The sequence below is a fragment of the Sardina pilchardus genome, chromosome 19 (genome assembly GCF_963854185.1).
Source record: "Sardina pilchardus chromosome 19, fSarPil1.1, whole genome shotgun sequence".
NCBI classification, from domain to species: Eukaryota; Metazoa; Chordata; class Actinopteri; order Clupeiformes; family Clupeidae; genus Sardina; species Sardina pilchardus.
In genome coordinates, this window is record NC_085012.1 from 20,346,640 (window position 1) to 20,362,080 (window position 15,441).

The 15,441-nt window shown below is 45.5% G+C and overlaps 1 protein-coding gene across 2 annotated transcripts in view; it reads left to right on the plus strand.

Moving 5' to 3' along the window:
• The window catches only part of LOC134066005 (microtubule-associated protein 4), a 33,002-nt gene that overhangs the window by 9,270 nt on the left and 8,291 nt on the right, over positions 1-15,441 (plus strand). Inside the window, exons 2-10 of one of the 2 annotated variants that reach the window (XM_062521162.1) lie at positions 1-961; positions 1,451-1,699; positions 5,515-5,695; positions 6,128-6,187; positions 7,890-8,161; positions 9,916-9,954; positions 12,203-12,295; positions 13,012-13,093; positions 13,391-13,497. The exon at positions 1-961 is cut by the window's left edge and continues 1 nt beyond it. In XM_062521162.1, the coding sequence (XP_062377146.1) occupies positions 1-961; positions 1,451-1,699; positions 5,515-5,695; positions 6,128-6,187; positions 7,890-8,161; positions 9,916-9,954; positions 12,203-12,295; positions 13,012-13,093; positions 13,391-13,497 (2,044 nt within the window). The remainder of the gene's footprint in view (positions 962-1,450; positions 1,700-5,514; positions 5,696-6,127; positions 6,188-7,889; positions 8,162-9,915; positions 9,955-12,202; positions 12,296-13,011; positions 13,094-13,390; positions 13,498-15,441) is intronic. The other variant, XM_062521163.1, reaches the window with a different exon arrangement.

The window sequence follows — 15,441 nt, forward strand, 5'->3', positions numbered from 1 at the left end:
CAAGACGGATAAGCCTCACAAGATGGATGGGTTCCAAACGTTTGACGACTTTGACATGTTTGATAAAGCAGACAAGACTGAGAAGGCCGATCCAAAAGGCAACCTGGAGAAAACAGAGAAGATTGACATGTTTGGAAAGATGGAGAATGTCGACAAAATGGACAAGGACGAGAAGGCAGACACGGTCAGGAAGGCAGAGAAAGACGAGTACAAAGAGAAGGACAAAATCGAGCCTGTCGAATCAAAGGCAAAGGCCGACAAACCTGAAACACCTCAGAAAGTTGAAAACACTGAGATGAAAGATCAGTCCGAGAAAGCCAAGGAAGCTGACAAAGTTGAAAAGGTGGACCTGGCTGAAAAGGCAAAAGAGACTGACAAGGCAGAGAAAGGTAAAGAAGCCGATAAGATGGGAGAAGTTGAAAAAATGGAAAAGGCTGACAAATTTGAACCTAAGCCAGAGAAACAGGACATGAGTCCAAAAACAGATGACAAGAAAGAGGAGAAGAAGGAGGAAAAAGTGGAGAAGAAAGATGAACAATTAGAAAAGAAAGAGGAGAAAGTAGAGAAGAAAGATGAACAATTAGAAAAGGAGGAAAAAGTGGAGAAGAAAGATGAACAATTAGAAAAGAAAGAGGAGAAAGTGGAGAAGAAAGATGAAAAATTAGAAAAGAAGGAGGAGAAAGTTGAGAAGAAAGAAGAGGTGGTTAAGAAGGAAGAAAAGAAGGAAGTAAAAGTAGAGCAGAAAGCTGAAAAGGAGAAAGCCCAAACACCAGCCAAGACTGACAAGAAGGAAGGAGCCGACAAACCAAGCAAGGCCGAGAAGCCCGAGAAGAAAGAGAGTGCAGAGAAGAAGACTGCCAAAGTGGCGGAGAAGAGCGACAAAACTGACAAGGCCAAAAAACCTGCAGCTAAACCAGCAGCTACCAGCAAGGACCTCAGCAGCCCAGAGAAGAAGACCAAGGTAGGCCCATCTCACATCTCCATCTACCCCAAAGGAAAAGAGGGCATGGCCTCTTTCTTTCTCCCCCAGTCACAACTGCTTACGCTCCCGCTTTTTTCACGTCCACATACAAATGCTTTTCCAGCTCGTTGTACTGTCTCGGTTCTAACGTCATTTAGCAATCAGGATAATCACTCTGTCACCAGTGTCATTTCTGAAATGACTCCTGTTAATCAGCTTATAACCTTTCCAACTGAACACAGAAGTCCCCCTCCCCCAGGTATTGATGGTTTATGTAAATGCTGGTATTTACCCGCAGTGAGTGGATTAATGGCGTTCATTATTTAACTGTTAAAAAAATGCTGCTTTGGCTGCTCATATTTTGTTGCTGTTGTCATGTTTGTGTTTGCCATGTGTGGTTTTGTGTTCTTTTTCGTTGCCTTTATTCTTTCGTTCATCCTTTGCTCCCTCCCTCCCTCCATCCGTCTGGTGTTCTGTCCTGCCATGCAGCCCGTTGCCGGGGCGACCAAACTGGTCGCCACCAAGCCTCGGCCGAGCTCAGTGGCATCGGCGTCTGCCACCGCTGCCCCCAAACGTCCGACCCCAGCCTCCACCACCACTGCCTCCACCCTCAGTAAAAGAGCCCCTGTGCCTAAGGCCCCTACCCCTTCCACTATCCCAAAGCGGCCCTCAACCGCCACCACCCGACCCCCCACTTCTACCATCTCCTCCACAGCTGCCAGAGAGGTCAAACCCAAGGTGAGTCACCCCATCACCCTCACCCACATGATACCCACTGCCTTACCCTGACTGTGCACCAGGGTGGCGCTGGTGGTTGCATGTCATGACGTGTCCTATCCTTTTGTGTACTCCCTGTCAGGTCGAGTTTCTAGGTTTGAATGCATGTTGCATCAGATGCTTTTTTTTTTTTTTTTTACTTTTGTCCTATTTGCCAAAATGTGCACTATAGAAGCATTTTAATCCAAAAATGTAAGGTTTAAGGAAACTATACACTGGCAGGATTTGCATCATCAATGCAAAGGGAAAACAAATCAGACTCATACCATTAAGTGAATGTAAATGTTTGGTAGCAGTTACAAAAAAAAGGTTAATTTAACTGACAGGTGTTTAAATTATGTACTTTATTAATCAAATTCACCTCCAGCATCCTGATGTTATAGACGAAAGTGGCTGGTAACGAACAAATAGTGTTAGCTTCATGACCGTAAGCTTGCTAGCAACAACGTTAACTACATGGCTGAAAGTAGGCCAGTACGGTCCAGTACTGCGCACCATTAAAAGATTCAGTGGCAGTGGGCTGGAAAGAGAAGAGAGAAGCTACATGCCACAGCCAAAGCTGCCAACTGTCATGCATTGAGTGTGTGAGACCCACACAGTTGACACCTGTCATTCCCTCAGAAGGCGTGAAATGACAGAGCGAAAGAGTGAGCGAGATAATATGTCCTGATGAATGCTCTACATATAATGATACATTCAATAATGTCGTAGGTGTGTTTCGGCGTGCGCTGTACATACGCACTTCAATCTGCAACTAATCTCACTCCAAGCTGAGCTAAAAGTTGGCAACCCTCCTGATATTCAGAGGAGAGGTGAACAATATGAAGCGATGAAAGTTGTGGTAGTAGTACCGGCAATAATTTTAAACTAGCCTACTTTCATCACTGGTTAGCAGCAAATCTTGAGTGTGTAACACAGTAAACTATTTGTTTTGTCTATTTACTTGTTCTAAATACAATCGTATGGACATTGTAGGCCTACAGTAGGTTGATTCATGTGTGGGGCGAATAAAGGTGCAACATTAAGTGTAGCATTAGGACTTTTCTTGCTAAACATAGCTAAACAGATGTGTGCTCATTGACAACAGTTCCACAATGTGTCTGTTTGTGATATTTTCGTTAGTAAACTGGAAATTTCAAAACCTGTAAATGTAGTCCAAATTCACTGATACACAGATAACTCCCACTCCAACCATATCTTGTAGCTTTTCTTTATGTTAACTTTATCATTTAATATTTTCAAGGCTTTTTAACGGACAACTTAGTTGAATCACAATTATTTTCTATTGAATCAAAGCAGTCTGTTTTCCCCTAAAAAGGGGGTGATACTGTTCAATGACCCAAACCACGCTGCTGTCTGTAGCACAACAGAATGGCAGAAAAGCCCTACACTTACCTAAAAGGTCTACCTCGGGGTCTTTCTTTCACTCTTTCTCTTGCTCTATATACCCATCTCTCTCTTTCTCTCCCTCTCCCCTACTCTCTTGTGCACGCCCTCCCTCTCTCTCCCTCTCTCTCTCCCTCACTCTCTCTCTCTCTCTCTCTCTCTCTCTCTCTCTCTCTCTCTCTCTCTCTCTCTGTCTCTAATCTGAGGTGAAAGCCCTGCCTGACTGTCCCTCATTAATCTGGGCAGCAGTAAGAGCCACGGTGCGCTGCGCTACTTGGTGCTGCTAAACCTAGCAGGCAGTAAGCTCTTGGCCAACAGGGTGCTGAGTGGCAGGTTAGAGGCTTACTATCAACACGGCAGAACAGGGAGAGAGGAGAGGAGTGGAGAGGAGAGATAGAGACGAGAGAAAGGAAATCTGAAATGCACATGGGGAGGGAAATGGGGAAATGTTAGACACGAGCAGAAGGAATTAGTGAAGAGAGGGAAGAGAGCTGAGGTAGTGAGAGAGATGAGAAAAGAGGAAAAGATTGCACAAAATAGTCCTTTTTAGACACTTTCACATTCCGAACACTTACAAAGTTAAAATGACTTCGGTTTGTCTGTAGGGACCCTCTCCACAGTAGCACAGAAGTGTAATGATATTTTCAACCTTGTCAGTAGCTGAAAGTAACAATTTACTTTGATGTAGCGAGCTTACCCCCTAAGGCTGCTGCATATTCTATTTCATTGTAAATGCATATTACGGTCTGACTCTAAACTACTCCGATTAATGTCGTTTTGGTCGCCAACAAAGGTTTACACTCATTATCGTCCAAAAATAGACCCTAGGTCATTCTTAGTCCTGTCCGGAGTTGTCCTTTAAGAGAGATGAAATGAGAGCAACAATCACATTAATAGAGAGGACGCAGGGGGGATGAGGAAAGAAAGAGAGAAACAAATGAGTGGAGTTAAAAGCTGCCCGAGAGAAAGAAGAAGAGCGAAGGATGATGAGAGAGGGGAAAAAAAGGAGAGTTATGAGAGAAAGCAGAGAGCCCAAACAGCCAGGAGTAGACTAGAGGAATCTGGAGGGATGAGAGACCTGACCTCATTCATCATCACAGGCTAACAGGACACTACCAAGAGTCCCCCCAGCCCTGCCTGAGAGTCGCCCTCCTCTATCCCATCAGGCACTGGGTCTGATGTGGGGTCTCAGACCTCTTTGGTCCCTTCTCCTCTCTGGAGTGAGTTTAAAAGGACTGTTATTGAAGCCACGAGTGACAGAAGCTTAGGGGAGAGATGGATAGGGGGAGGGAGGGACAGAGAGAGAGAGAGAGAGAGAGAGAGAGAGAGAGAGAGAGAGTCTTCTCCTCAGGCGATCAGGCGTCAGAAGCCAGCACTGCCAGAATATAGGTTTTCAGTCTCCCTTACGCCTCACGCTTCTCTCACATTACAGCACCATGGCAACGCCACCCTGTAGCCAGGGGCAACCTGCTTAAAAAGGAAAGAACTAGGAACACTGTTTAGTTTCACGCAGTGTTGAAGCAGAGAGAAATCTATTATCTATACATTTAATCCCACCGGCAAACACTTTGGGAAGGACTGGAAAGAATAAATGTTGCTGTTTTGCCAACTTTCGTTTTCAAAATGACCACTTGTGTTATACATTCATGAAGGAAAGCTTAACTCACCCAGAAACTCGGCAAACCTGAACTCAAATGTAATTGTAACCCTCTAAGGAGGTTATTTGATACTTCATCTGTTAATGAATTAATCCTTTTTAATCAATTTAATGAGAGCGATCTGGCCTAAAGATATCTGAGCTGCTACCCCCCTCTAGTGGAAGTCTGTGGTAGAGCAGTATAAATACATTACATTAGATCCACTGATTCATCATCCAGTGGACAAACTGAGTAATTCTGAACTGTAAGCTTCTCAATCGCTTGTCCAGAGAATTAGACGTATGTATGTAAACAAATCAAAGGGCAAAGTTCATTGTGTAATTTTGAAGGCTTACAAAACGACCCATCCCCTGTGATGAGATCCTGAATAGAGATTCACGTTGAGCCAGGCCAAAGCCAGATCTGGACCAGATCAGAAATGTGTTCCCTCCTCCCATGACAGAGACAACTGTCAATGTATCATCTCCTGTTTTCCCATCAATGACTGAAGTGGCATACAGACAACCGGCGACTGGCTCTTCGTCCATCGCTAGCCGCCTCAAAAGTCGAGATTAGTTTCACTTTGTCGTGTGGCGCCTTGCGTTGCCAACAGTTATGTTGTCATTTCCCATTGCTGAATGTCAGTAGCATTCCATGGTCTCTTGTTGCTTATCGCTGAGTGCAACTTGAGTCTGGTGTCACCTGGTCACCCCACCTCCTCTTGACCCCCACCCCCTCTCCCACTCCATCCAGACGACCACAGAGAGGCGCCCCCCAGTGCCAAAGGCGAGTACCGCCACCCCCTCTGCCCGCGCCACAGCCACTAAGAATGGCACCGCCACTGCCACAGCAACCAGCAAAACTACCACGGCAACCCGCACGTCACTCACAGCCCGCACCACAGCCAGCGCTCCGACAGCACGGCGCTCCATGGGTGAGTCTGAACACCTCCCATCTACACACTCTGGAGTGTGTTACTTAACACCTAACACACTCATACCATCAAAACATTAGGGTCTATTCACATAGACCATATAGAGGAGAGAATTCATTCAGTTTAGTATACTTTACATAGTTTAGAAACTGAACATTTCGGTTTAGATTTATCACAGGAATGGCTTTAAGACAAATCACCGAAAGATGATCTTATTTTAATTAAACTTCACCAGGGATGCCAGTCATTTGATATAGATAGATAGATAGATAGATAGATACTTTATTGATCCCCAAGGGGAAATTCAAGAAATATTGTCCAGGACATGTACTGTGTGTGGCTTGCTCTGTCTCTGGCCTCTCAGGCAGACACTCTGTCTGTGTGTGTGTCCGTGTCCTCATGTCTCTATTGGTCTGCTCTTTCTCTCTGCAGCAGCGAAGACTGACAGTAAACCTGGAGAGGAGAAGAAACCCAGCACTCTGAGGAGCTCAGGTCAGGATGCACACCCCCGCCCCCCCCCCCCCCCCCCACACACACGCACACACGCACACACACACACACACACACACACACACACACACACACACACACACGCACGTCGCACACACACACACACACCACACACACCCCACACACACACACAACCCACCACCCCTGCCCCCCCCCCCACACACACACACACACACACACACACCACCCCCGCCACAAACACACACACACACACACACACAAACACACCCCAACCCCCCTACCCCACCCCACACACACACACAACCCACCACCCCTGCCCCCCCCCCCCCCCCCCACACACACACACACACACACACACACCACCCCCGCCACACATACACACACACACTCTGACACACACACAGACACACACATAGACACACACACACACACTCCCAATCCCCTCTGTTTCCATCTTTACTCATCAACCCCCCACTTAACCTGCAGTTGCTCTGGGGATAAAAGCCCTTGTAATGTAGTTGACATATGTACTTTAAGTCGCCTCTGATAAAAAGCTTTTACTAAATGAATAAATGTAAGCGTAATTGAGAGAATGGGTTTAGCCTTTATTGATAGGACAGCGTAGAGTAGACAGGAAATGAGTGAGAGAGAGAGATAGGGAGTGGGATCAAGAAATGACCTCGGTCCAGACTTGATCCAGGACTGGACTGCTGAATGGCCACCATTTTTATGAATATCCATCCAGCTCAGCAGTGTGAACCTTCCAAAATCCCAAGAGTGGCACTAACATGCTGTGAGCTTGCTCATGTTGAAATATTCCTTAATGCCAAATGAGGAGTAAGCCATTGGCTGTGACTAGCAGTCAGGGCTTGTGGCTGGGAGAGTGTGTTGGAGATGTGTGTAGGAGCATGCAGCTGGCGTGTTCGGAGGGGGATAATCCTCCACTCCGGTCAGCACATTTTACATCTCATCCTGATGGCTTTCTCACCACGATGGGTAAAATCCAGTCCCAACGCCTCCAATAAATCCTTCTGTCCTCAAGTGAGCGGTGACCGGATTTCCCCTCGATTTGTTTTTGAGACAATGAGAGTAAAGGCAGTGTCGAGTGCTTTCGCTGAAGTATCAGTGATGTGAAATACTGAAAGAAAAGACGCTTGAGAACGGGTGTACACCACCGCTGTCTGTGGATTCTAAACATGTTGATTCAGGATGCAGTGGTAGTTTTAATCAATTGGAATGAGAAGGTGTTTTTTCTGAAACACCTTTTGAGCAAAGCCTCAGAGAAATCCTGTTGCTGTGGTTATTTGCTGGATGCTAACTTTGATCCAAGGTCATTTCACGGCTGACTGGAGGCCATTGTGCGCAGAAGAGATGGCTCCCCCCAGAGATTAATGAGCTGTTCTTTAGTTCCTCTTTTTCAAGTGTTTGTTTGAGTTTTACTGACTTTTGGCCACTGTTAATTCAACTCCTTTTCTTAATTCTTTTCTTTACTCAATCACACAAACACACACACAACACATTATATTTACTATATTTTCTTTCTTCTTTGCTATTGTTCTTGTATCTTGTATCTTGTATCTGTTCTTGTATTCCTTCTCTCTCTCTCTCTCTCTCTCTCTCTCTCTCTCTCTTACTTGGCACACACAAACACAAACACACACACACACACACACACACACACACACACAAAATGTCCTCACCCCATACACTCTTCCGTCTCCAGACTCCAAGACCACCTCCAGGCCCTCGACGAGCGCCAGCACTGGGGCCGCTGCCCGCCCACGCCCCACCGCCGCCAGGACCTCCAGCAGCACTGCCCCGCCCTCCTCCTCCGTGCCCGAGAGGAAGCCCCCCGTGCCCCGCGCACCCCGCCCTAGCACCGGCACCGCCAGCGCCAGCGCCGCGACCAAGACCCGCCCAGCCACCGCACCCACACCCGCCCGCTCCAAGATCGGCTCCACGGACAACATGAAGCACCAGCCTGGCGGAGGAAGGGTAAGATAGCCGGCACTGTGGGCTTCGTCCTATTACATACACTTACACACTTAAAAGTGCACACTAAGATGCCAAGTAAGTAGAAGTGCAGACCACAGGATGTGCAAATACTGACTTTATTTATTTATTATCACACATAGGGTTTGTCCCATTACACATACTTAAAGACTTGGAGTGTGTCCCATTTCTTTGGTAAAGATGGTCAACCCCTATCACCTGTGACTCTGACCTGAAGGGGCACCAAATAGCGAAGGGCACATCAAATGTTGTGGTAGGGCAAAGGGCTTTGCCTCTCTTCCCTTAAAAGTACATATGAAGGTCCCAAGGCGGTAGAAGAGAAGAGTACAGGACTGCCAGTCTGCAGTTAACTATGATGTATACTGTAAATAGAGGTTAAGATAAGTTAGCAGTTAACTATTGTATGTTGTTGTATATATAGAGATTAAGTTAAGTTAAGAGTTACATAGTATATGTTGTATAAATAGAGGTTAAGATTTAAGGTGATGTTTTGATTTGAACAGTGACGGCGTGACGACATGACTCAGTTTTCTGTTTTAGTCAGTAATTTGACACCTATCACTGAACACCGTCCTATGCATAAACTCCCAAGCTATTTATTGCACACTTTCTATATCCATCCATAGGCTTGTGGTCTATAGTAAGCTTGTGACCTGCTTTCACATCCTGATGCACCCTTTGTAAATAACTGTGTCGTAGCAGCCCCTGTGAATGGCAGTGTGTGTAAGATGATGTTGCATGACTCTCCCTGCTGCTCTTCAGCCCTCCCTCTCTCCTGTCCTGGGTGACTACTGCTCGCTAGCTGGGCTTGTGTGACGCTTACGAATTCCTCTCATGCACTGTACCAAGCTCTATTTAACACTTCAGCTTGACTGGCTACTCAATGCACTACCAACAACAGACCACCAGCACCCTTTGATGCTGTGAATTATATTGATGAAGGAATACCTGATGACAGTTTTGACATAGATCACTGCACGTGTTTTCCAACTCTTATTACGCTTGATTTCTCAAATAGCCATTGTTCATTCCTCTTTTTCACTGCACTTGTTTACTCAGAAATTCATACACATACCATCACTTTTTCTGATCACTCACCTCCTCTTCACTCCTTAATTCTCACTCTGTCTCCCCTGGCTGAGATGTGTATGTGTGTGTGTGTGTGTGTGTGTGTGTGTGTGTGTGTGTGTGCGTGTGTGAATGTGTGTGTGTGTGTGCGTATGTGTGTGTGTGTGTGTGTGTGTGTGTGTCTGTGAGAAAATGGCTGTCGAATAGATGGTCTCAAATGGCTGCCGAACACTAACACTAACATTCCAAGAGGGCAAAAATAAGGATGGTGTATACATGAACACTTGTTGAATGAATGAAAACATGTACTAGCAGTTAACACACTCTATTGTCCTTCAGCACCAGGTTTCAGATGTGTCTGATGTGATCAGTAAAATGAAGAAATGTATAGCTGTGAGGATTCACACATCATCCCCTTCAGAATAGACACACACACACACACACACACACACACACACACACATACACACAGACACATAGACACATACAGAAATATACAGTCCACCAACCTGAATAAGTTAAATCTGAGGAGTACATACTTCCACCTGGTAGAGCACCACCACCCCATACACCTGCCCAGCCCCTGTCACCCCCAGCACCCCACCCCCCGGGCCGTGCTCCTGTGTGCACTGTATTAACTCAGGGTGGGTGGGTCGCTGTCTCCTCAGGTGTCGGCGTCTCTCAGCAAGACCGACTCCAAAGACAAAGTGAGTTCATCCCATTACTTTCCACACCTGCATCACCCTCATCCTCCTCATCTTCCTCATCGTTCTCATCCTCCTCAACCTCTTTCTGCATATTCAGTATCTCCTTCAGCTCTACGGCCTCTCTCCCTCTTTCTCTCAGTCTCGCTCTCCCTATCCCTCTCCACCTCCCTCTCCCTCTTTCTCTATCACTCTCTCTCTCCCTAACCCTCTCCACCTCTCACTCCCTCTTTCTCTATCACTCTCTCTCTTTCCATATCACTCTCTCTCTTTCCCTAAACCTCTCCACCTCTCACTCTATCGCTCACTCTCTTTCTCTGGTTCTGTCGCTCCTCCTCTCTCTTTCAGTTTTTTGCGCTTTTCCATTCCCTCTCTCTTTCTTTTACCCTTCCTCTATCTAGTCCATTGTTATTATTGTTGAGTTTTGAGTTCTCTTAACTTCACCTTTACTTCCTGATTTCCTGTTTCCCTCAGAGCATATTTTCCTTATTGCTTCTACTTTACTATCTGTCCATGGTTTAAGATTCTTCAATGCACATCCTCCGCATATACACAGTGAGAGAGAGGAAGAGAGAGAGACAGAGACATACACACACACACACACACACGCACACACACACACACACATAGACACATACGGACACAGACATGTACTCACACACACACACACACACACACACACACACACGCAAAAAGACCCATGGACGAATAGACAGTGTGCAGATAGACTTGAGAACTCCTGACTGCATCCTCCTGTGTTCTGACGCATGACGCCAGTGCAGCTGTCTCTAGCATGATGAGCAACTTCCTGCCGTTTGTTTGACCCGCGCTGACGCCAACGGAAATGTCGTATAAATGACCTCACATATTTCTCCCCCTGGCCAATCACGTTTGTTTGCTGTCCTTACTGAAAGGCATGGCGACCGACTTTGGAATGGAAACTTGCTCCGCAAAGACAGAAGAGTAGCCTGCGTAGCTTACAGCGCTAATCTCCAAGCCTTTTAGATGTAGACGCTAGCCTCGTTATCAACTGACATTAGAGCAGCCTAGACCCAGTTCTGGTTCTGGTTATGACTCAAGCCCAGAACCGGTCCTGCGTCAGCTGTGGTCTGAGCAGATTGATAAAAACAGAACAGCCATCAGTAAAGCATATTGTGGAGTAGAAATGTTTTATCTTGGTCCTGATATTGAAATTGAATGACAACTGGAAAAAAAAGACTGGATCTCAGTAAACTTAATGGTATTTTCTGGCTTGTTTGTCATTTGTTAAGTGTGAAGTTTTCTTCACCCATCTTGAATGAGACTCAGCAGTAGGTGAGATGCTGGGATCCTGCAATGCAGCCCATGGCCACAAGAGGGATTTGTTCTTACTGAGCTCTCAGTTTGGATGTCTGCCAACTGACAGCTCCTGCTCACAGTCACTCAATTACTTTCCTGACCACAAAATAACCACATCATGACTGATGGCTGTCTCCTAGCTTCTCAACCTTTAGGCTAACACTGCTTTATGTCTATGCGTGTGTTTGTGTGAGTGTGTGTGGGTGTGTACATGTGTGTGTGTTGATAGCTTCTTGGTTAACCTCACTTTAACCCTGTAAACATGTGATTACTGATGACTAATGGATGTGTCTGTTTAATAGATGGTAAGCTGTGTGTTTTTTTAGGGTTAAGTAGTAACAATAAACTTTACATTGTTCTTAGAGTAGAAGCACCTTGAGGGTAATGGTATGAATTTGTCCATATTGATTTTAAATAAGTTTACAAATGTACATTTGGAGTATTGACCGTATGAACAGAGATGCCAGAAAACATTAGTTATTAATATGCATAATGCTTAAATTTAGGGGTAAACATTTGATAATTATGGACAAAATCTGGCAACAACATTTGCCACTCCTTGCTTATAGTACTTTAGTAGTGCTCATTTGTTAAACCTAGAGGGTTAACCCGAATCTGTGTTTCCTTTTTAGCCTGATAGAGTTGGTGGTTGGGGTTTCTAAGGCAAAACCCAACTAATAAGTCATTGTACTAATAGTGTTGTGTTCTGTTACATGTCGGTTGAATGGCTTGAGTGTGCACTTGTCTGATTGGCTTAGGGAAGTAAAGCCTGTAGATGCTTCTGCTCTCTGTCTCACCTCTATCACAACCCCCCCATCCCTCCCTTAACCTGGTGACCCTTGACCCCACCCCCCACCCCACCCCTTCTTCCTGCTGCCCCTTCTCCCCCCGTTGCCATGGTGCTGTGTTGTAGGTTCAGATAGTCTCCAAAAAGGTGGACTACAGCCACGTGACCTCACGCTTGGGTTCCAAGGACAATATCAAGCATGTTCCTGGGGGAGGGAACGTAAGTACTGAGCCACAACTACCCAGAATGCATGCTGTCCATTGAGCCATCGCCATGGAGACCACCTGGATTCTAAGCTTCCGCGTCGCATCATTTTTAAGCCTCCCATCCATTCTCGTTTGCAGAGGAAATGTGGTTTAGACGCACGGCACGGTCCACCCTCTGTCAGTTCAAATGACTACAGCGGGGATATGCTGGCCAATGAATGAAAGAGTTGTCATGGTTTCTCTCAGTTGCGAGTTACGGGAGCATTGCGTTAACTGGAAGGGAGGCGCACAGTGGATGAAAATGCTTCAAATGATTCTTGGTTTGATTCTTCACATTGTTTAATTAGAGAGTGAACATCTCTAACAAGAGTTCCACAAATCCTTCCAACTGTCTCTGTCTTTGGCCACTCCTGTTGATCTGTCTTATTACACTTTGCTCAACCAGTGCTAAGAACAAAGTGCCCACTCTCATTCTACCTGAACTCTGTGTAATGAATGTGGGATTTTCCCAGTTTTCAACAGGATGCATGAACTATACATTTGTGTGTGTGTGTGTGTGTGTGTGTGTGTGTGTGTGTGTGTGTACGTGCGTGTGTGCGTGCGTGCGTGTTTGAGTGTACTAGTTTCACCATTCTGTAGGATTCATGAAGGCCACCTCTGCATGTCCATGGCTGTTCTGCCATGTGCAGGACGGTGTTCAGCATTATAAGTGTTTGCATATATTTGCAGGTCCAGATCCTCAGTAAGAAGATGGATATTAGTAAGGTGACCTCAAAATGTGGTTCCAAGGACAACATTAAGCACAAACCAGGTGAGAAGCTGTGTGTCTTTCATATGTGAGTGAGTGAGTGTGTATGTGTGTGTGTGTGTGTGTGTGTGTGTGTGTGTGTGTGTGTGTGTGTGTGTGTGTGTGTGTGCGTGCACGTCCACACGAACATGTGTGTGTGTGTGTGTGCGTGTGTTGTGGTGTGTTTTCTTCTCTATCAATTTATGTGAGATTGGTTTTGTTGATTTGTTTGTTCTGAATAGTGTGTGTTCCTATCGCTAGTTGTGTGTACAGTAGCTTTGATCCCATTGCGAGCAGGAAGTGACCACCCTTGTCTTTTAGGCGGCGGAGATGTGAAGATTGAGTCTCACAAGGTGGCCGTCAAGGGCCAGCCAAAAGTGGGTTCCATGGAGAACGTCAAGTATGAACCCGGTGGTGGTAACATTAAGGTGAGATGACAGCAACAGAAGGCGCGGCGGGGGGGGCTAAATAAGGAGGTTGTTGGTCGGAGTAGAGACACATCATTAGCATTTGCAGAATCTAGGCTACCAATAAGAAAACCTTGTTGATAACTGCTCTCAGATCAGCATTTTTCTAAAGCATTTGACAACATTAAACGGGTAGGCCATTTGAAATGAATTAAAAATATTTAATTATCCATTCTAAGATAGAGAGAGAAGGGTATAAATGGAATTAGGGGTAGATAGTGGGAGTAACCCTGGGCAGCCCTTGGCCTAACAGGCAATTCTTATGTTTGATATGTAGGCCCACTGCACCTACCTTATCATGTTAACAATCCATTAAAGGGATAGTTCGGGTTTTAAGACATGAAGTTATATGGGTTCCCCGTCAGCAACGTTGTGCATCAGCACTGACTTACCCCGCAACAGCGTCCTGTGAGCCGAGATCCAGCCGGTTTTTGATGGTGAAGAAAGTAGTCCGGCAAGTTTCTGGGGTCGCGAAAGTAAAGTGTTTTTCTTCTCAAAACCATATGCGTTCAAAAGAGTGATATATTTGCACCACAAAAACATTGTCCAGGAAAAATTCAAACCTCGTTATCACTTACTTATTTTTCGCGATTCCTATCACTGCGCGCTACTGACAGCTGGACAACGTTTTTGTGGTGCAAATATATCACTCTGTTGAACGCATATGGTTTTGAGAAGAAAAACACTTTACTTTTGTGACCCCAGAAACCTGCTGAAGAAAATAGTCCGGCATCAAAAACGATCAAAAACCGGCTGGATCTCGGCTCACAGGACGCTGTCGGGGGGTAAGTCAGTGCTGATGCACAACGTTGCTGACAGGGAACCCATATAACTTCGTGTCTTAAAACCCGAACTATCCCTTTAACAAGTGCTGTTTTGGCCTGTATTGGCTATTTTGCACTGTTCCACACAACTCACAAATATAAGAAACTGAGAGTAAGTTGTACTTTGAGTACTTTATTAGCCACATACATACTTTTTTTTACTTTCTCAAGAAGGATTTTTTTTGCTTGTTTGTTTCCATTTTTAAGGGAGTAATTGTACTTTCACTTGAGTATAAATTTGTAGTACCCTACCCACCACTGATCTCTCGGTCAGGGATTGTGGTGGAGGTTCAAGTGTATATTTATTCAGTGACAAACCTGAATGAGTTAATGCAGAGGAAGCGGTTAACTTCCTAATAGCCCTTTGGCTTCATTGACCCAGTATAAACAAAGCCAAGGGGTACTATGGCCTACCCAGGGTTTGCAACTAAACCGTGTACTTAAAATGCCCCCCAGTTCACCTGACACCTACCCTGGAAATCCAGAGTGCTCGCGAGAGCACAATTTGAATTGTGTCCGCAAGATACTTTGGCCACGAGCAATGATGCACATTACTGTTTGTGGTAACCAAAAAAGGTGTGGTTGAGCTAAACTGATGACGACAGCGCTACACCTTTTGTTTTGGGGCGTAGTGTCATCCAATTGTGTCGAAGTCCAGAATCAGTCAGAGTGAACATTGGTCGTAGTGTTATCCAATTCTGTGCAGTGAGATTTTCAAATGCATGCTTGGTGCGGCCCCTCGAGTTGGGCCATTTTCATTATTCGTGGCCTCAATCGGAAAGATTCCAGGGTCTGGTTTACTACCAGGCTACCTCCCACCCCACCACTGTTAGAATAATAAAGCCTCTAAAATATTCAGTGCAGTCATGGTTAGTCTGTTTATTTGTTGTTCCCTTAGGGAAATTCCTTTTCACATTTTCCATCATTGCATCGTACATGGTCACAGGCATATTGATGGCACATACATGGTCGAAGACATAGGAGATGGCACATACAGACATACATTTTTCATACATACATTGACAGAGATATTTACATATATTATTGTAGGTTCCTTTGGGGAGCTTTTGTGTGGCACATT